Here is a 21,859-nt window from a genome sequence, read left to right on the forward strand (position 1 = left end):
CATTCTGTATACTTGAAATCAACTGAAAATTCTCAGGGTCAATTTCGAGTAAAAGTGAAAAGATAATAAAATCCTTTGATTTTCGGTCAAGAAATTTTACCAACACATTTAACACCTCTTAACAGAACACAAAAGTGGCACTAAGAGGGAATCTAGCCATCCTCATACCCAAAACCATTCTTAATCAAATTTTATGAAATATATTATAAATAAAAGTTATAGATAATGCATACAATTAGTACCCTAAGTTAAAACAAAAAAATATACCTCCAAAATGTTGAATAACACTTTCGGTAGCCTGTTGCAATCAAATCTGGAAATTAATTTTAAATAGTATTCTCATTTAAACTGTACGACTGAACAGTTTTTAATTTCATTTTGCCCAATTTTTTAATCTCCAAAATTTTCTCTTTAAAAAATTCTGGTTATCGGGGAACAATAACAGTGATGCTAGTAACAAATCCAAGCAAAATAGCTACTACCCAAACATGGTTAATATGAGAAATTTATAGTAAGGAATGTTCGCAAGTCACTTCTGTACTTGACACCAGATTTGGTAGTTGGACGTACGCCTTGAAAAGTAGGCATTAGTTTACTTTAATTTTAATTCTGGGCATACAGACAGTGTCATGTTAAGAACTATCCAGTTCTTCACCTTGAAAGGTCCTCATTTTCATTAACTTTTACCCATCTTTCTGCAAGCGACTCACTTTTGAGAATACAGCACTGGTTGCGTTTTTGAGGCGAACAACTCCTTTCTCCCGTTGACTTACCCACTGGGGCTAGTTAGAACCTCTTTGCTTGTTTCTTCTTTAGACTCTTTTAGCTTTTTTACATACTATGAAACAAATTTCTTTTTATTTTTTTAATGCAAACTATTTTTTACTAATATTTGTGCTTTTTCTATTGTTACTGGAAACGAATTCGGAGTGTTGAAATCCCTGGGAGTGATTACTACAGTGTTTTTTTAAACTCTTTATTAAAATGAGTAACCAGTGCAACAAAAAGAAAACAATGCTTCAGATAACCTCCAAATTTTGTTACAGAAATGCGAAATACGTCTTTTTAATTTGTGTTAGGTGCCTAGAGCCCATTTGCAAAGTCTCCTTTCCCTTCCTTCTCTGGATGACGACCACGTCGATGGACATGTGACTACTAGATATTATCATATATCTGTGATATTACTATTATGCTTGTATTTTTGTAATCAATTCCTGCTAAAGATTATTTTCAAAAAGCAATAAAATGTATTATTATTTTTATTACGGTGATGTATTTTTTTTTTAAAGCATGATACGGTTGTAGAAAAAAAATGATCATACTGTTTCAGAATTTTAATTTTTGGTCGAAGCATGCTTTTGACCCAGTAACCTACATTAAGTATACATTTAATATATGTATATAGGTCTACCATTCATGATTTAATTTAATTAAAATTGTTTAAATTATTTTGTTTATGAATAATATTTTAATATTTTTTAATTGTTTTTAACTATTACTGCGTGATTTGTTGTTGAATTGCACGGTTTTTTAAGAAGTTATTTATTTGTTCAGATTGGAATTAATTATTAAAATTGTTAACATGAAGGAAGGCAATAAATAGGAAATAGGAATTAAGGAATTCCTGCGGCTTAGATCAGCATGGGAGATGATCATATTCTGAAAAAAGTAACTTAACAAAAACAGAAATTGTTGTGCACATTTATTTAAAAATCGATCTTTGAATTAATAACAATATTATAAACTTGTAAAATTCTTTTGGATGTTACAGCTATAATTATTATACGCCTAAAAATAACTTAAAAAAATTGAAACTTATGAAAGGTAAAAACCAACCTTTGTGGTCCTAGTAGGCAACCAGCACATATGTTAGATAGCTAGAGTTTAGTAATTATTGTTCACCTACAAATTACTGAGGAAAAAACTTATGAAAAGCAAAAATCCAAAAGAAGAAAGTTTATTGCCAATTTCAGTCATAATTTATTTATTTTTGGCCCAGCTTTTGACCTAGTGATTAGCTCATTTTCAGGGCTCCACCTTACGCCTGTTTTCACAGATAGTTCATTGATGAACTGTGCAGGTGCTGGTTTGTGTTTCTGGGCTCCTTATTAAAATTAAAATAAATCAATTAAGTAATAAAAGTTTGCCATGGAATTTGAGTATAGTCCATCACCGGACAGTGAGCTGTAAGAAACTCCTAGGAAGAGAAACTTTAAGGGACAGCAGTTGAATTCGAACCCGGGACCTCCGCGTAGGAATCCAATACGTCAACCGCATAGCTAATCCCCTCCCCGGCATAGCTAAATAACTTTTTTTAATACCGGAGTGGTCATTATTGAATTAGTGACGACTGGAAGAGTCATTCTGTTTATCTAATTAGTTATAGTAAAACGAGGTTAACATAATAAAAAGTTTCACAAAGTTAACTTAATTCTTAACAATAATGAAACATGTAAGATAATTTGAAATCAATAAAATTCCAAAATTAAAATGACATTCAACAGAAAGATCACATTTAAAAAAAAAAAAAACATTTATTACGATTATTTTATTTTAACAAAAATTGATCAAACTCACAAGGTGGATTTATTTCGCTCTTTTACAGTTATTCTCAATAATAATGCAGGTCGGATCGTTGAGACGAGCAGGATCTTCTTTTCTTCCATTTTCTCGTCTAGCGATCTCTGATGTTCACTTGAGACGATGTTCTCATGTTCGTTCCATCTCTTTTAGAAGAGCTGCCTCCTGGTCCATAGTTCTTGATGTCTTTTTTTGTTGGATCCTACCGCCTGTACCAGTCAACTTTTTAACAAATTTGTTAAAACTTGCTTTTGGAAAACTTTATGCGTAAAACGATCGCAATTATTTAAATCGATTGGATGTAACTTGTTAAGGAACTAAGATACAACTGCTGCCGAGTACTTTCCATCGTAGCAAAAGTACAATGAATACAGAGCAATATGGAGGGGGTTGCTGATACAATGCTTTTTATTATGATGTCTAAACTGTATTTGTCAATAAATTCTATTTATATACATATAAACTACAACATACTCCGCTTTACACAATAAACTACACTAAACAAAACAGATAACCTAATCTAAAAATAATCGTATATATCGTCATTCTCTATATAGAGATCATTGCTTTCTAAAATACATTAACGCATCCTTAAGACACCAAATATTAGGAAACATTTTTCCATCTGATCCTTTTCCCATTTGGTACTCAGATTTTTTTTTGTTTTTGGAACGTTTCCATCCGGCGCAGAAGCGCCCAACTGGTAACACTCCACTTAGAGAAAGCACCCTAACAGGCTCTGGCGGACCACGAACAGGGATGTACTCTACCTGCCTGACTCCATCTTTCTACACCTACCTGCCTCGATGGCATAGCTGTCCAACTACCGAAAGCCACAGCAAAACAACTTAACAAGAATTAGAAAATAGGAAAGAAATGAGCCGAGGCAATATCCAAGGTGTTTTGGAATTAATGTCGTCTGCGCTTGTGATACTCGTATAACATTCGTCAAGACACCGTAACTATACTCCAATGCACCTTGCCCTATTACGTGAATATGTGCTAGTACCCTCACAAAACGCGCGATGCCTTTCCATCTGATGTACATAGAGTTCCGCGTTGACCGATTGGATCCGTTCAAGCAGTTCGTAATGGATAATCCCTTCCCAGTCCCACCACAAGCACAACATCGTTTTACGCGAATGAAGATCTTGTTTTACGCGCGGTGTGGCTTGTTTACTAAGCCATTCCTTGCACTGCTTCATAACAATGCATAGGTACCATTTTTCGTCGCCAGTATCGATTTGGTAAAGAAATCGTTGCTTGCATCCATGAGTTGAGCGGTGACGAGCAAGCAAAAAGAAGAAGGTGTTGAAAATCCCTATTTTTCTTAACTTGAAATTCCATTTTAATGATCTAAAAATTAACATAAATTAACTTGAACAAAAAGAAACATAGATTCTGGTAGTACAAAAAATCCCTTTTCGAATGATTTAAAACATTATGCCAAAAACATTGAATGACATGCGGGATTTTAAAATTAAAAAAACGGCGGGTATTTAGTTGTCAACCGATTACACAAGTATAAGCAATCCAGTATAATAATCAATAGTGGCACTTTCGCAAGCCTAACCAACCCTGTCTTCCAGAGGACTCTTAATCGAATTTTTCTGGAAATGTTTTTCAAATAAAAGTTTTTTATTTACGTTTGCATAATTAGCACGATAAGTTTAATGACAATCGTGTAGGAGCCCTTTTTTAGAAAATTCTAAGAAAATGGAAAACGATCAGTAAAGTGATTCTCTCGGTTGAACAATGTTGACAGGGCATCCTCTGTTGACCGCTGAACTAAATATCATTGAACATTCTGCAAGTTTTCATTTTTTCGATGGATACGTACTGTTGCAGGGCGTAACATAAATGATTATTTTATTAAACGTCGAAGTTTTATTTAACGGGATTGTAGAGAAAAAATTAAACAACAACAACAAAAAAAATGAAATTAAATATATTTTGTAAAATTAATTGATATTATAACAAGATGTGCTCCTGGTAGTGATTAGCGTTGTACAAAAAAAAAAAAAAAAAAAAATTGTGTACCAAACTGGAGAAGTAATGGCTGTAAAATGGGAATTCGCTTAAGAGTAGACCTTTACATACGTATTCTTTTATTTGCCGATGATCAAGACATAACTCTCAGGACTCAGAAGACGGTGGCAACATTCTCCGAAAATTAAAGGAGAATTTCGAACAATGAGGACTTGATATATAAATTTAATGAAAACCGAACACGTATCTGCCAGAGGTGTTGAGCTTTGGGAAAAAGATGAACCTGGTTCAGAATTTTAGATATCTCGGCACCTTAGTCGGCATGGATGAGTCCGGCGAGCTAGAATTAAAATAATTGTTCATAATGATAAAAATTCTATTTATACGCTGAATTCTGTTTGTGGAGCAAGATCAGCTTGCCAAAAACAAAGCATAATAGTTTTTAAAAGTATGTATAATATTTAGAGTAATGACTTATGGATTCACAATGATGAGTGGAGAGTTGGAAAAAAACTTAAAACTCTTAATTAAAAAATTCTGAAAAGAGAGAGTACCAAAATTAAAGATTCGGGAACTAATTGACGTTAAATAAACATATAGGAAGAAAAAAATATAGTTCGTACACTGAAGAGAATGATTATCGAAGGAAGTTTACATTTGACAAATAAATGAAAGAACCCGTCTAGGAAAACTTTGCAGAACCTGGCTAGACGATATAAAGGACGACGTGAAGGACTGTGGCTTATTCTTCTGGAGTATCTGAGTAGTAATGGAAAGAAAGGCATGGAGGAAAGCCATCAATCAAATTTAGGTGGTGGAAACCAACTGAATAGCAGAACTCATAAGGATATAAAATGAATAGACATTGTTTTTAGGAATAAGGATTTTTTTTTTTTAATTGTTTAAGGTTTCTTGTATGTCGCTTATTAAATACTTGAGAGAAAGTAAAAAAAAAACGTTAACAGTGGATATTAGAGAGACCTGCGAAGAAGTACTCAAACATGGCGTTTTTAGGGGAATTAGTGAAAGTGTATCCTGAATCATGCTTCATAAACGCACTGAATAATGAAATAAAGCTGAACAACAAAGGACCTAACCAAAACATAAATCTGTTTTATGGTAAGAAGAATATGATAACGGTTGGCGATATTGAGCCCCCCCTACGCATTGTGGACTTTGCCTCCTACAGTAGCTCCGCCAATGTTGATGTTTAAATGACATAATAATTACATATTTTTATATAATTCCACTGAAAGTTAAAAGATTATTTATAATAAAAAAATAATATAATCTCAACTAATGTTGACGTCGATTATAAAGAGAATATCAGTTTAGGTAGTTGTTTAAATTATGGGAAAAAAGCCGGTTGGCTTAATTCGCAATTCCGCCACCAGATGAAACTAACCATTTTTTTAGGAATTTAACGTTAAGCTAAGTACCTGGTTGAACGGAGTTTCGGTGCTGAAAAGTGTACTAATTCTATTAATAATAATAATGCAAATGGAGTGGCAACCTCAACAAGAAGGACTATCGCAGATACTACAACTGTTAAGAGAATCCCAATCACCAGATAATGCAACCCAAAGGACTGTGCAGCAAGTATCCTTTGAATATGTTAACCTCAGTCTCTAGCTGGATCGATACATTTTTGTTATATTTGTAAATATCCGTTTATTTAAATTACTTCAGTTGAAAACATTAAAGAAATAGAGACTTAGAGAATTTAAATAAAATCCAGCCATAGAGCTGGACATTTTCACAAGTACAACAGTTTTATTTCTGTGAGGAAAGTTATGTTTAGTATTTGAAGTGTATTTGTGAATTTATTATCCAAATGCACTTTTAGTGAAACACGAGTTCTTGTTTATCTGTTCTCAATTTATTCTAGACGTTCTTTTTCTTTTCTACAGAAGTCTCTTAATACTGTTAGGTGATACTAAGATGTGTAACACTCTAAAATCACATGGTAAAATAGAATCACATTAGCCAGATAACTTTAAAAGGGGTTCTGACCGTCTTTGCAGTTTCTGATTTTAAGTATGCCCAAATGGTAAAAAAAGGGCAGAAAACCGTAGTTCTTATTGGGTATCAGTTTACGTGGGTCAAGTTGGAGTGTCCTCCTCCGATTTTATCGGAAGTTTTTTGAATATCATTTGTAGCGTCAAATGGAAAGCGTAATTAGGAAACCAGGTGGGCACCATAACTTTAGTGGTTTATTTTAGTTATTTGACTTTTTAAAATTTTATCTTTGTCAACCGTTTGTGCCGAAATCCAAACTTTTGGCTGCAATATTATTGATGTATGTGTTGAAAGCTGTCGTTACTTGAAAAAGGCAGGTATTTGGACTAGATAGTCTCATTAGGGTTCATTATTGTGCAATGCTAAAGACAGGCCGAGAGAAACCTTAGAAGGGTGGAAAAGTTTCTAGACCTCTTTAAAACTGCTCTGAGATCATTATCCTTTAAGAGCTCATTGAGTTTTGAGATGAAAGAATAAAACAATTGAAATAGTTGGTTTTAGATGACTTTATTTCTCACCCAGTATCCAACAAAACAACTTCAGTTTTCTCTCATCTTGAACCGAGCACCATTGAAAAATGTGTTTTGCACAATGTTAAAGAAATGCAAATGTATATTAACCCTTAATTTTTGAGCAGAAATTGGAAGAGTTGAACAACTATCCAGACTTTAACAACTATCTAATCTTTGTACTCACTAAAGTTACCACAGAAGGTAAGTTAATAGGGTTATGTTTCTGAATCCTCGTTTTATCCCTTCCAATTATTATATACTCATGGTAGGCGCCTAATAAAATAATTAGGTTAAGTAAAAAACATTTGAGCGACATATTGAAAAAATCTTTCTTTTAGGCGGATCACACATATCCTCTCGTTTACTACTTTATAATTCAATGCAGGTACATTGATGACTTCTTTATTATGAAACCTGACCCTAAGATGTTTGCTTTATGTCTACTGTTTATTAGTATATTTACCTAGTTACGTGACTACAATCTTTATTCCATTTAATCTCTTGCAAAGCTACAAAATCGATCGCATATTTGATGAATACCTTTTCTTTCTGCTTGCTTCGGTTTGACTCAAACCTCTGACATTCCATGTTGCTCAATTCAACGATTTTCCTATAACATGCCGTGGTCTTTGCCTAAACTTCGTCCGGCTATTCATAGTGTTAAAGTAACAATTGTATAGATGCGTTAGCCCTACCTCCAACCCCAACCAGGAGGTCCAGGTCATTTGGATTCGGAATATCCCCCTCCTAGTCTGGTTGGTTTCACCATACAGAGCCGAGCCTACCCCGGAGTTTCGTTCTCCCCGGCAGGTTGCCTTCACCTTGGCAAAATAAATAAAAAATAAATATATTTATATTTTACATTTAAAATATAAGTAATTCTGGGGTCCAAAAGTTCGATGTATCTTTTAAACTTTTTTATTGGGGTCCAATAAAGAGTCTGGTCTTTTGCTGCAATCTCTGTACACATGTGTACTTTTAAGCACTAATTTATACCTGCAAGAGTGACAAATCTCTCTCTCTCCCAATTGTCTAGCCACTTTGACCGTGGCCTTTCTCGCAGGAGTCTACCATCTATATGCTCTTCTTAAGCTTGCTTGGTAGTGCTTTCATTACTCATCCTTTTTTTAAACAATTGTATATTCCAAAACAATTTAGTGGTAAACAGTAATACGGGGAAGTATCAGATTCTATTAGATAAATAAAATAACAGCATTGCTGGCTAATGAACTTGTTTGTTTTATTGCTACATATATGCAACATATGTGTGGGTGATATTACATGTTGAAATTAGACCGAAAGCTGGTTCAGGATGAGGGACGTTTTTTCTTCTGGAGAAAAGTGCGAGGAACGGGTATACGAGCCGCATTAGGCGTCTGCCACCTTGAAACCCATTAGTAATAAATATTTCTAACAACATTTTCCCTAAATTACTTCTAGTCAAAACCCTATTTCTTACTTATTTATAACATATTAGAGTAATAGGAAACATCTTCAACTACAGCCAAGACTTTAATGTTTTATTCGTTTTCTGTTACAAGTAGATGAACCTACAAGATCATTAAGTGGGCTTATTCTAAAGAATAATGTCAAAGCCCATTTTGAATCTATTAGGCCTGATGTTATGGAATTCATTAAATCATCGTGCCTCTCTGCTGTTGGCGATCCTTCGCCATTGATTCGAGCTACAGTTGGCATTCTAATTACAACTATCACTTCCAAAGGAGAGCTAACTAACTGGCCAGAATTGTTGCCAGCACTATGTGCCATGTTGGATTCACAAGATTATAATGTTTGCGAGGTAAGTTTACTTTTATTTCATGTCTGTTATTGTTTTCTATAAGATGCCATACATGAGGAGGTCATAACATGAGCACATTGCGTTACTTCCGGTTTTTTATTTATTTCGGTGGCCTGAAGATTTTTTTTTTTTGGCGCATCGACTGCCTTGGTCATTAGCGCCCGCCTGAAGATAATTTTCAAATTTCTGTCTCCAAAATTGCCAGTTTGTAGCAAGATTCCCAGACATATTTAGTTGTTGGATGCCATTTAAAGAATTCATGTTTTAATATTTTCTTATTAAATTTTCTGTATGTATAATTTAAAATGTCTACTACATCAAACCGTAGTTGATTTACTGCTTACTTAACTATTTCATCGACTGCGCCATGTCATATTGAGGATGTCATACAACTAAACTTTAACTAACTTTATTTATAAGAAGATTGATACATTAATAAAATATAGAGAAGGGAGGGGCACTAATACTAAGACATACAAATTATGAAGTACGAGGTGTGTTCAAAAAGTAACGGGAATTTTTAAATTTCGCGGGTTTGGAGAGTCTGATTGTAAAATTTTTTTTTTTATTATGTTGGTACACATGCCCCTGAAGTACGATAAAATTTTCAGTAATATTCATTGTTTACTTCTTAAGTGGCAGCCGTTAAGGTTAGACGTGTTTTTCGAGCTTGGCGATTTTTGTTTGTTAAAAAAAATGGTTCAAAGAATTTGTATTAAATTTTGCGTAAAAAATGAAATAAAGTGTGTGAAATGTTAATAAAGGCATATGGTGAGTCTGCTATGAGTAAAACAAGGATTTACGAGTGGTATAAGCGTTTCCAAGATGGCCGCGAAAACGTTGAAGATGACGAACGACCTGGACGTCCAAGCACATCAACAACCGATGAAAACGTGAAAAAAGTGAAAGAAATGGTTATGAACGATCGCCGAATCACAATCAGAGAAGTCGCTGATGATGTTGCCATATCAATTGGCTCATGCCATGAAATTTTTTCGGATGTTTTGGGTATGAAACGTGTGGCAGCAAAATTTGTTCCAAAATTGTTGAATTTCGAACAAAAACAGCGGAGAATGGAAGTTGCTCAAGAGTCACTCAATGAAGTCGACAACGATGCGGATCTACTGAAACGTGTTATAACAGGTGACGAAACATGGGTTTACGGATATGATGTTGAAACTAAGGCTCAATCGTCCCAGTGGAGGCATTCTGGATCGCCAAGACCGAAAAAGGCTCGACAAGTGCGGTCGAATGTGAAGGTTATGCTCACTGTGTTCTTCGATTTTAATGGCATAGTGCATCATGAATTCTTGCCACAAGGTCAAACAATCAATAAGGAGTACTACCTACATGTTCAACGCCGTTTGCGTGAAGCAATCCGAAAAAAACGCCCGGATTTGTGGCAAAACAATTCATGGATATTGCACCACGATAATGCACCTGCTCACACTTCATTGCTTGTTCGTGAATTTTTGGCCAAAAACAAAACTTTAACGATGCCCCAGCCTCCATATTCGCCAGACATGGCTCCATGTGACTTTTTTCTATTTCCAAACATAAAGAGAACATTAAAAGGCCGTCGTTTTACAAGCATAGATGACATTAAAAGCGAATCGCTGAAAGAGCTGAAAGCTATCACAAAGATCGAGTTTCAGAAGTGTTTCGAGGATTGGAAAAAGCGCTGGCACAAGTGTATTGTATGCGAAGGGGACTACTTTGAAGGCGACAATATTAATGTAGATGAATAAATAAATATTTTTTTCAAAAAACGAAAATTCCCGTTACTTTTTGAACACACCTCGTATATCACAGTTGATTTATTTTTTACTGTCCAATACAATTATTAACTCCGTTTATCACGGGGGTTAGGTATCACAATCAATCCAATTAGCCAATCGCGAACCAGCGTTACATGAGATCATTTATCACTAAAATTAGGGGACAGATGCAATAGAACCGTATAATATACGGACTTTTTTCTCCTGATTTTATTTTTGCTGCCTGTGTAGTTTTTTTTAAAGCTTGCGCTATTTCTTCCGGTACGTTCAAATGTAAAAATTTACATTTGAAATTTCGTTACAAATAATAAGCTTGATTCAATGCAGACGGCAAGAATCCTAATAGAAATGTTACAGATATTTAGCGTTTAGTATTCAGAAGTTAGTTATAACTCTTGGGCTCCTCTAAGATAAAATGAGATGGTTATTTTTATTCGAAACATTTTTCCAAGAAAATCTGATTAAGCAGAGTTCTCAGAGGGAGTGAAGTCAAGTTATCATTTTAAGTGCAGATAAATACTATTAAAGTATAAAATGTCTAACCTAATTACCGAATTTGAAGTAAATCAGCCACCCGGAAGAGCGCAGGTGCAGTAAGTATTTCTAGTTTGCTGTAATTTACTGAGCTAAAGGTTTTTTTTTTAAATTGTAAAAAACATATGCTAGGCTTATCACTTTGGTTTAAAACTTTTTCTTAGGGAATATTTGTTTTAGTGAGATTTTGGGTAACTGTGACAGTTTCGTCGGTTGTATTTTATTACAGTTATTATGTGTATTATTGAAGTCAACTATCTTTTAGGTAAAGTTATGAATTAAAAATGAAAATTAGTATGTAAATTGTGGTGAAAGGAAGTCGATTCAGCAGTCACTATCAAAGCAAGGTCCACTAAAAGTGGTTTAGAGACTCTCGGCAAGCAAACTAAAACTGACTACAGTATAATGTATGTAGTCACATCTTAAGAAAATGAGTTTAATCAGCCTAAAATAAAGTTTAGTAGTCTGCTAACTGCAGTGTTTCACGGAAAGTACTGTCTTAATTTCATATTGATTGGCTAAAGAGACTAAAAAATGCCTTGCTTCTATAGAAAAGGGCATTTAGAATAACTTTTGTCAGTTTGTATAATAAGTCAATATGGTTTCAAACTGGAGCATATTAGTTTGCCAGTTAAATATTTAGTTCTGTTTCAGACTGGTGAAGGTTATTTCTTGTAAGCTATACTTTTGGCAACTTATTTCTTTTAAACTTCATCTCAACTAAAGAGATCATCACATATTAGATACATATTTTAAATTCTATAATTTTTATTATTTTTTGTTTAGGGTGCCTTTGGAGCTCTCCAAAAAATATGTGAAGACTCCGCCGAGCTGCTAGATTCTGATGCATTGAATAGACCATTGAATATTTTAATACCAAGATTTATACAATTTTTTGGTCATTCTAGCAGTAAAATCCGATCACACGCTGTTGGTTGTGTCAATCAGTTCATTATAAACAGAACGAATTCACTGATGGTACATATAGATCAGTTCATAGAAGGGCTTTTTGGTCTTGCCACAGACAGCGAACCAGATGTACGAAAAAATGTATGCCGTGCACTAGTAATGTTGCTTGATGTGCGGATGGACAGGCTGATTCCTCATATGCATGACATTATCGAGGTTGGTAGTTGAATGAGATTATTTAGCAGAGTATCTTATAAATCACTGTGTCTTAAACGCTAACTAATTTCTTTAAAACAATTTTCAAAATTTATTCTGATGTTGTCTTTATTTTTTAAACAATTTTAGGACAAATTAATGATTTGGGTTAATGGAGAAAGAAATAATTTTTAGGTTTTCCCAAAAATGCGATTTTTCAATATATTTCAAGATTTTTAACTATGTACATTATTAAATAAATTATCAATCTGGTTCCGATAAGATTTAAATTTTTACAGTCCCTTATTAGACTGGGAAAGAGGAAGTATTGCGATAGAGTCAAATTTTCAAAATCGGGTTTTCAATGAGATATAATATAATGAGATATGATGACTTTTTGGAGTCCCCGAGTCCTAAAAAATGATGGGGCCTTCACTCATATAAAACTCATGTTTCTGGACCTGTGGTATCCCCTAGTTACCTTCTTATCCTTTCCTTAAGAAGAAAGTGATATCAATATTTTAGATAGCTTGAATATTTATTGTTCTAAAATTTACAGCCCTACTTATGAATTGGGAAAATGAAGATTCCTTAAAACTTTCCGACATTACACCACTTTAAATGTTTAAAAAATTTGTAATTTTATAGTTAAGCAATTATTGTTACAGTATATGTTGACACGCACTCAAGACTCTGATGAGGGTGTAGCTTTAGAAGCTTGTGAATTTTGGCTGTCATTAGCCGATCAACAAATATGCAAAGAAGCGTTAACTCCACATCTTTCCACCCTTGTACCAATACTCGTCAAAGGCATGAAATATTCTGAAATAGATATCATTCTACTTAAGGTAAGTAATTCCAATTTTGTAATTTTTGCAAGCTGAGTCATTTCTAATTTCACTTATTTGTCTGAGTCTCTTCGACCTCTGATGACGATCAGATAGTGCCTTGTCCTTCAATAAGTACTAATACAAAAGTTTAATTAAATATTGCTACTAATAATGTTCCATACATCATTCGCAAAATGGTTGCACTATTATCTAAAGGTCTAAATGGTAGTCGGTATGAAATTGTTTTTAAATGAAGTCGATGACCAATAAAAACCTATTTTGCTATTAAAAACCCCCAGTAAGTCCAGGAGGGATGGTTACCAAAAGTCTTTGTGTTTTGGCTAATGTATTAAATAATAAAAAATAAGACACCAATTTATTCTTCCAAGTTATCGTCCATTCTTATTATTTGGTTCAACCCATATTTATCCCAATAACCCAGTTGCTTCTTGGTACAATTTGGAGGGTTCTTTGGGGCAAATAATTTATACAACCTACGTATAACTCACACTTCTGTTGTAAAATTTAAGCTGCAAAAAATTAACCTTTTTTTTTTTAAATCAACACTGTACTAAATACGCTAAACTCTGCAAAGTTATTTCAAGTTATCAGTATTGCATTACTAAAGTACTATTTCTTCTGTATGGTTATATTAAAGGTTCATTCAACTAAATGCAAGTAAAAACGCAGTGATTTTTGTTACATCATATTAATTCACCTAAAGTGGTCCAAATCATCTTTTCAGCTTTTTAAACACTTTACTTTCTGGGATAGCCACGCTTTCGTGTAGCTACCATTATAAGTTACAATGAGACCCTTTCATTCTTCGTGCGGCCATCTGGATGTGTTCTAAGGCCTCTACAGCGTGAGGATGCATATGATCACTTGGGCCTGGTACGTATATCTCGGGTGCCAGAGGAAGGAACTGCGCTGTACTAATCTCCAAACATAATAAGGGAGAGAGTGAGAGTGCTTTAATTGTGCGTATTACAACAGGGCAATTAGATTGCGTTGGTTATTTGTCTGTCTGATCAAAACTCACAGAATCAAAGTATGTTTAAATTAAGTACATTAATAAAACTGAATATTTACTTTGAATAAACACAGCAGGATAAAAAACTCAGAAATTGAATTCATTGACAAGTTCAATTCTCTATAACAATACAAGATTTACATTAACTTAAAAGTAGGATCCAGTTTTTACCATTTAAGATTTCAGTTATTTCCTGTTGGATGCAGTTTTCTTTTTAAAATATTTCACTTTACACGCACCACAAGAAAAGTGTGTAAATCCTCCTATTCGTTAAGATTTCATATAGAGCACGAGCTGTGATGATATTCTTTGAAAGGAATAGTTTAGTTTAATAGGCCACTTCTTATCTTTGACATTATTAAAAAATTATTTCCAACAGCTAATATTATCTTCCATAGGAGCTTGAATTTCCTGCTGGTCGGCAAAACAAATCATATAATTTACACCATGCCAATTTTTGTAATAATTTCCTTGGTTAGTAAAGTGGTAGTCTAGTAGTTACAAAACTTTCGAGATATAATTATGGTGCAGTTTCAGTTGTGCAAATTTTCAAAAATGTAGGCTTTCTAAAACAAAACAAAATTTTTTTTAAAGCCGATGTTCATGTGTTAAGTTTATAAATTAATAAATCAATTTGATCAATGCAGGGTGATATTGAGGAGGATGAGTCAGTACCGGATAGGGATGAAGATATTCGACCCAGGTTTCCTAGACTCAGGTTGCATACAATGAAACATGCGACCGACAATGGCTCAGAGGGCTCCATCACTGAGCACGATGAAGAACAAGATTGTTGTGCAGATGATGATTCATCGCTTTCCGATTGGAATCTTAGTAAGTTTTAAATTGATTTGTGTTCCGGAGGTCACCACGATTAGATTCTTAATTTCCATTTCCAGTCATTTCGGTTCCAAAACTTCTATAGTTTTTGTTCTCCTACCTAGGAAAATGCAGTGCTGCAGCTTTAGATGTAATGGCAAATGTGTTCAGAGACGATCTGTTGCCTGTACTAGTCCCTATTCTAAAGGAAACTTTATTTCATTCTGAATGGGATGCAAAAGAATCTGGCATATTAGCCCTTGGTGCCATTGCTGAAGGTAAACTGTTTTTTTTCTTTAGATTGTGTTTAAAATACTTAAACGGTGCTGCGAAATAACAAGTGATCAAGTTACTTTGTGCACTTGCTTGTGTATATATATGTTAGGTAAATAACATATGTGTTGAGAGGTATAAGCATGCACACATTTACCAATTAATAAGTGTAAGAGCAGTCAGTGTTGGTTTATTAATCACTGCACATAGTGGTTATGAAATATAGATTTGTAATTGGGAAGTCCCCAGTTCGCATCCTGCATGTAGCTACTTTTTATTTGTCATATAAAATGTTAAGTATGTGCTAATATAAAATATAAGTATAAGCTACCTAATTTGGTAGTTGGACGTTAAGCCCCGCTTGAAAAATAAGGAAATAATTTACTTATTTACACTTACTGAATAATGATTGTGATTTATAATGTTTTTGTATTAAAAGAGTCATTTTTTATCTTCTTTTTTTAGATTGATCTAATTTTACCTCATTTGTAAGAATGTGTTCAGCTGTGATTATATGTTTTTATTTCAGGTTGCATGTCCGGCATGATTCCACATTTAAGAGAGTTAATACCGTATTTGATCAGCTGTCTGTCCGATAAAAAAGCGCTGGTCAGGGCAATCACATGCTGGACTCTGTCTAGATACGCACATTGGGTGGTCACACAACCTCATGAACTATATTTGAAACCTTTAATGACAGAAGTAATTTATTAAATTTTTCATTTTTTTTTTGGCACAAACCTTTTATACCTGCCACTTTTAATTTTCACATGTTGCAGTTATTGAAAAGAATTTTGGATCCTAACAAGCGAGTACAGGAGGCAGCTTGCTCCGCGTTTGCCACTCTAGAAGAGGAAGCATGCACTGAACTAGTACCCTATTTAGGCTATATTTTAGAAACACTTGTATTTGCATTTAGTAAATACCAGGTAAATTAACTTTTCAAAAGAAGAATTATTGTAAAAATAAGAGTATATCATTAAAACACACCTAGGATACCTAGATGAAAATCTTTTTAGGAATCCGTTCAATCAACACTATTACACCCACAACTCCCTTCCAGATCCAATTTTCTTTGCTATCAGTTGTAGATATCTCTAACGCTTCTCGCAGACTGCGGCTATGGTTTTATATTCTTCAAAAACGGCCACCATTTTTTTGAACAACTAAGGCTAGTAAATATGACTGGAGCGATATTAATGGCTTCAGGTTCATTCGAAAATCAAAATGTAGTTCTTTCGAATTAATAATAAATTAAGCCTGCTTAATAATCAATAATTTAAATAAATTAATTTAAATACTGAATAAAATATTTCTTTTTTTTTTTGTATGGGCCAGTGGTAAAATTTCTTAAGAAGAAAAATATAATTTAAGGTAACAAACTTGTTGGGTTCGGGGAATTAGGAAGGAGGCGCTATTTTTCTCTATATCACAGGAATTATTGACAGTTGGGCTTAGGAGAAAAAAGCCAGATTGTTTATAGGTTTAAGGGCTAAACATCCTTTATTTTATTCGATAGTGTATATCTAATTATAATTCTTCAATTGTCCTTTTTTAGCACAAAAATTTGCTTATACTTTATGATGCAATTGGAACGCTGGCTGATTCTGTTGGGCATCACTTAAATAAGCCTGACTACATCAATCTGTTGATGCCACCTCTGATTCATAAGTGGAATGTTCTTAAGGATGAAGATAAGGATCTGTTCCCCTTGCTTGAAGTAAGTTCTGCACTCTTAGATAATTCTTGTTATCTTCCTGAGGCTTAGAGCTGAAATAATGTTTCAGTGTCTGTCAAGTGTGGCCACAGCCCTTCAAAATGGATTTCTTCCATATTGTGAACCAGTATACAAAAGATGTGTTTCATTAGTAGAACAAACCCTCAATCAACATATCGTGAGTTTATATACATTTATTTTGAATACTTGAAAACAAAACTCTTTTGTTTTCTGCTTAGAATGCTATACAAAAGTTTATACTATTAGTGGCACATTCAAACTTTTTTAGTTTTATTTTTATTTTCTCTTCTTATCACCATAAAGTTTGAAACGTTTCGGTCCACACTGGAACCATTTCTAGTCTACAGTTATTTAAATTTAAAATTGTTTTTAGATTTTATTTTATAGTGAGAAAAAGATCCAATATATTTCAAATTAGACACTAACTTCCTTGTTAGTGAAATGTTAATGTAATTTCTATAGCAATTAGAATTAGTAAGTAAAAATACAGAAAAGAAAGTAAAAACAACTGAAAAAAAAAAAATCATCCTTTAATATTTTTACGTCTTTGCAGGCAAATACACAAAATCCAGATCAGTTTGAGGCTCCGGATAAAGATTTTATGATAGTTGCACTAGATCTGCTGTCTGGCCTAGCGGAAGGATTGAACGGCCAAATTGAAAACTTAGTCCACAATTCGAATATGATGCAACTATTGTATCAATGTATGCAAGATCCAATGCCAGAAGTTCGACAGAGCTCGTTTGCTTTGCTTGGTGACCTCACTAAAGCATGTTTCCAACATGTCCATCCTTGTATATGTATGTAGACTGTTACTAATCAATCTTATTTTATTGTTTTTCTTACACCTTTTATTCTTAATGTTACTTGCCTTAGTTGTATATTTTACAAATGTGAGAGCTCGGCAAAAAAAAAAGAGTTGACAACTCGATGCAAAAAAAATAAATAAAGAAATAAAAAAGTAAAAACAAAAAAAACAAGTATCCGAGATATTGCCATTGCAGACACTTGTGTCTTGTAGGTAGGGACTAGGGGAAAAGTGCAGTTTCTCTCCTAACTCCTATATTGTGGTGTTAGTAGAATGGGTGCATCTTTTTATGTTATTATATTGTATTATAGGTTCATAATACGTGCAACCGCTTGTTATTCTCCGCTTGACGTAAAAGAGACCAAGACCCAGCTATTCGTTGTTTATTTTCCTTGTTCCTTTCTCATTTTCATTTCCTTCCTTCCGGTTCATTACCTGCTTCTGATTCTTTCGGCAGTACACCCTTCTTTGTCTTTTGGGTTTTTTGGGCTATGCGTTGTATAAAAGCTAAGGATATTGAAAAGTCTTTAAGGGGCTAAATGAAACGTCCAAGGCGAGGACGAAATGTGGGAGAGCAACTTAGTAAATTAAATTCAAAAATAAATTGAAAAATGGAAAATAGACAATAAATGGAAATAAAATGAGGTGGACGCCACAGCCACCCAAAATACCTTCTCAAGTACCTTGAAATAACAATGTTTTATTGACAATAAAAGACAAGTTCAGAAAATCACAGTAAAGCGGTATACCCTTCCTGGCCAAGGAATAGGGTTTGTGAATAAAATTACAATCACTTGCCTGTGGTATAAAGGTAAATTCTCCAATATTAAACTATAATCGAATATAAACAATGTTTGACACATATAATGGCATAATATTAGCTTCGTGGCGAAGCGATTATTTTGACACTAAAGGGCACAAGAAAACAAATTTCACAAAGAGCAAAAAAATGGCGAACAGACGCTAAGTTTCTTCTGACTCCACTTAAAAACATCTGACCCCCCTTTTTCTCTCCAGTCAAGGACAACCTGCATGCACTTGGTCACGTACGCCGCCGCCCCCCTCTTCATGCAGACCTTCAATGCAGCCAACTGACGAATGACACAATCTTAAATTTTGGACAAGGGGGGCCGCGCCTCCTTGCGAGGATCAAACAGATATCAACCACCAAAAAAAAACCTGAATTCCCAGTTGGGGGTTCTGTGAACTGGCAAAGCCTCAAGGCGGGCAAAGGTCTAAATAGGAATAGTGTAGGATTATTGTAAGCAATCGACCTACTTTCTTGGAGTTGTTACGATTGATTAATCTTTGTTGCTAGTTTGAGCCCCATTAATCTTTTAACGTTTACATAAGTTAATGAACATTTTTTCTTCAAAATTGATGCAGGTCCAGATAATGTCAATAGCTGATTTAAAACTGTAAGGAAGTTTTCATCTCATTTCTTTCTCTAATTTTTATATAACAGAAGAGAAAAATAATATAAAATTTGTCGAAATAGTGGTTTGAGTGAACAACGATAAGAGTAAATTTATTGTATAAACCCGTTAACGCAAATTACTGCTGGTTTTGCACGTCTGACTTTCTTACCTTCTTTTTTTTTGCAGCCATTTATAGTTTAACTGTGGTTTGAAATGATCATACTTTGTCTAATGACGGCAGTAAAATATTTATCGACGAGTAATTGTGTATTACTCGTTTCACGCTCAAACTCAGGTATTTGCACATGAGCGATTGAAGAGTGGTAAAATACTTTCTCACGTGTCAAATGTAACGTGTTTTTTTTTATCTTCAGTTTTGTAATGTAATGTTTTAGTTATAACTTACAAACTTACACCTTTAACAGTAGTCTAATTTACTAATTCTCACTGTATTTTTGCAGCCGATTTTATTCCAATATTAGGTCAAAATCTGAATCCAGAATTAATATCAGTGTGCAATAATGCTACATGGGCTATTGGCGAAATTTCTATTAAATTAGGTAATATTACATTATATTCATTTTTAGGTTATTATAAATTTCTTTATTTATTGTTAGTATTATTGTTAGTATTATTATCATTATTTCCTGTTAATATGCAAATTTTCGAATTTGAGTTTTTATCGGCAATGGGTGTTGAGGTCCTCTGGTCAAAATCAGCCACCGGAATAGATTACAACCTCATGGATTAGATTTAACTTCGTACTCCAACTAAACTCACTAGAGTAGATCTCTAGCTCCTCGTGGTGTCGCAGGGCATCTTAGATCAATAGAAACATTATAAGGACTTATCTCGTAGCCGGGATTGATTTGCTTTCAATGTCATACACTCCATCTTGCTGCGATGTGTACAATAGGAGACATCCTCAGTACATATGGTAAAGATGTTTGGTAAAGATAAGGAAGGAATACTTATGGATCGAGATAATCGATTGTTTCTTCATTTTTTTCTCAAATTCCCTAGTCCAATACAAGGCATGATTCGACTCGGAGTAACTAGCCATGCTTTGGTATTTGACCTCCCAGAAGGTCGTAGGATGGCAGAAGAAGATATACTCTCTCCAGGTTACCGGGGGGGGGGGATCCTTCTTGGGAGAATAAGGGGGTCTGGTCCCAGAGAGTGGTTATCCCAACCTATCGGCTCTCGGATTCCTGGAATTTTAGGCGAATATTGGTCAGAGGGGTCTATACACTTATTAAGAATATTCCAACCTTTGAATTTGGATCCAACTTTGAAATAACTGGAGCGAGTTTTACAGGGAGGGGTGCATTTGACACCAGATTATGAGTTAGGAGATTCTGAGTCTCCCCTCTCTTCCTAGAACTTTCCTGAAGAGTTAGGTTCTCTTTGATCTTGGGAGATTTTTTACATCTGGGAAGCTGATAAGCTTGAATGTGTGTGTGGTTGGCCCCTGCTTCCTGAGAACCATTTTATAAGGAATAATCGACTTGAAGCTGGATCTAAAACTTGATGTCATCTGCAGATTCTATGGGTAGAGGGGAAAACTTTAATACACGACCTAACTGACTGCAATACCAAGTATTATTAAATCAGAATTGCTAATAATAGCAGAAATATTACACGATTCTTAGTCATATGATTTTTCTCACTGGCTTTTTAAATTATTTAAATGTTATTTTTTGACTCTGTTACGAGAAAAATATTTTAATTTGGTTATGTTATCTTACAGAAGGTGACGAAATGAGGCCATACATACCACTAGTTCTGAGCCAGCTCATCCTAATAATTAATAAAGCCAATACACCGAAGACACTCCTTGAAAATACAGGTAACGATTAATATAGTGCGAATACAATTTTTTTTATTTTCAAGGAAAAAGTTTTTTTATTTAGTATTATTTCTTTGTGTGTGTCTCTACGGTTAAAATTCAATACAATTTGCATTGAATGGGCTCCTACGTTATTGTTTATATATTATTATTATTTTATTCAAGGCGCGTCAGTATCTTAGGGTCATCAGCGCCTATATCTTATTGTAATTAATTTTTAGTAGTCGTGTGGTAGAGTGTGAAGTTTGTTCCAAATGAAAATACTTTGTCCGGTTCACATCTTGAAAATAACAACGATTTTCAATAGAAAAAAAGAAGATACGTCTTTTAAATATTGATTGAATTCAGTTTGTTGCCAAACAGGAATAGGCCATTTTAAATGTTCTCTTGATTTCACCTCTACTTTTCAAAGTTACTTAATCTCTTCTACTTATTTTAGAAAATTCATATTGTGATCACAAGTGTAAGATCCAATTTAAAACGTAGGTTTTGGCAAAATTCGTTAAATTTGGATTTTAAAAATAAAATCTTTAAATTTATTTATTTATTATTTTTTTTTATTTGAGGCGCGTTAACATCTAAGGTTATTGGCGCCCGGAGCTTTTTTCAGTGCACTGCCGGCCACCGGACAGTGTTCTCTCGTTACTGACAACACTGTCCATCACCAGACAGTGAGCTGTAAGAAGCTCCTAGGAAGAGAAAATCTAAGGGTCAGCAGCTGGATTCGAACCCGAGACCTCCGCGTGGGAGTCCAGTACGCTAACCGCATAGCTA

The 21,859-nt window shown here is 34.2% G+C and overlaps 1 protein-coding gene across 5 annotated transcripts in view; it reads left to right on the forward strand.

Moving 5' to 3' along the window:
• Window positions 1–5,944: 5,944 nt before the first annotated feature.
• LOC141461704 (transportin-1-like) overlaps window positions 5,945–21,859 on the forward strand; it is a 35,426-nt gene continuing 19,511 nt past the window's right edge. For 3 of the 5 annotated variants that reach the window (XR_012463013.1, XR_012463012.1, XM_074142951.1), the window contains exons 1-14: window positions 5,945–6,168; window positions 7,226–7,301; window positions 8,642–8,901; window positions 12,000–12,338; window positions 12,986–13,165; window positions 14,828–15,014; window positions 15,125–15,277; window positions 15,802–15,974; window positions 16,052–16,201; window positions 16,831–16,992; window positions 17,060–17,167; window positions 17,564–17,810; window positions 19,698–19,796; window positions 20,987–21,085. Coding sequence is in view for 3 of the 5 variants with exons in the window: in XM_074142951.1 (XP_073999052.1) it covers window positions 6,064–6,168; window positions 7,226–7,301; window positions 8,642–8,901; window positions 12,000–12,338; window positions 12,986–13,165; window positions 14,828–15,014; window positions 15,125–15,277; window positions 15,802–15,974; window positions 16,052–16,201; window positions 16,831–16,992; window positions 17,060–17,167; window positions 17,564–17,810; window positions 19,698–19,796; window positions 20,987–21,085 (2,338 nt within the window). In the remaining 2 variants the exon portion in view is untranslated. The remainder of the gene's footprint in view (window positions 6,169–7,225; window positions 7,302–8,641; window positions 8,902–11,999; window positions 12,339–12,985; window positions 13,166–14,827; window positions 15,015–15,124; window positions 15,278–15,801; window positions 15,975–16,051; window positions 16,202–16,830; window positions 16,993–17,059; window positions 17,168–17,563; window positions 17,811–19,697; window positions 19,797–20,986; window positions 21,086–21,859) is intronic. The other 2 variants (XM_074142949.1, XM_074142950.1) reach the window with 2 other exon arrangements.

The sequence above is a fragment of the Rhodnius prolixus genome, unplaced genomic scaffold (assembly GCF_049639745.1).
Source record: "Rhodnius prolixus isolate KJV_2025 unplaced genomic scaffold, Rpr scaffold_12, whole genome shotgun sequence".
Classification (NCBI taxonomy): Eukaryota; Metazoa; Arthropoda; class Insecta; order Hemiptera; family Reduviidae; genus Rhodnius; species Rhodnius prolixus.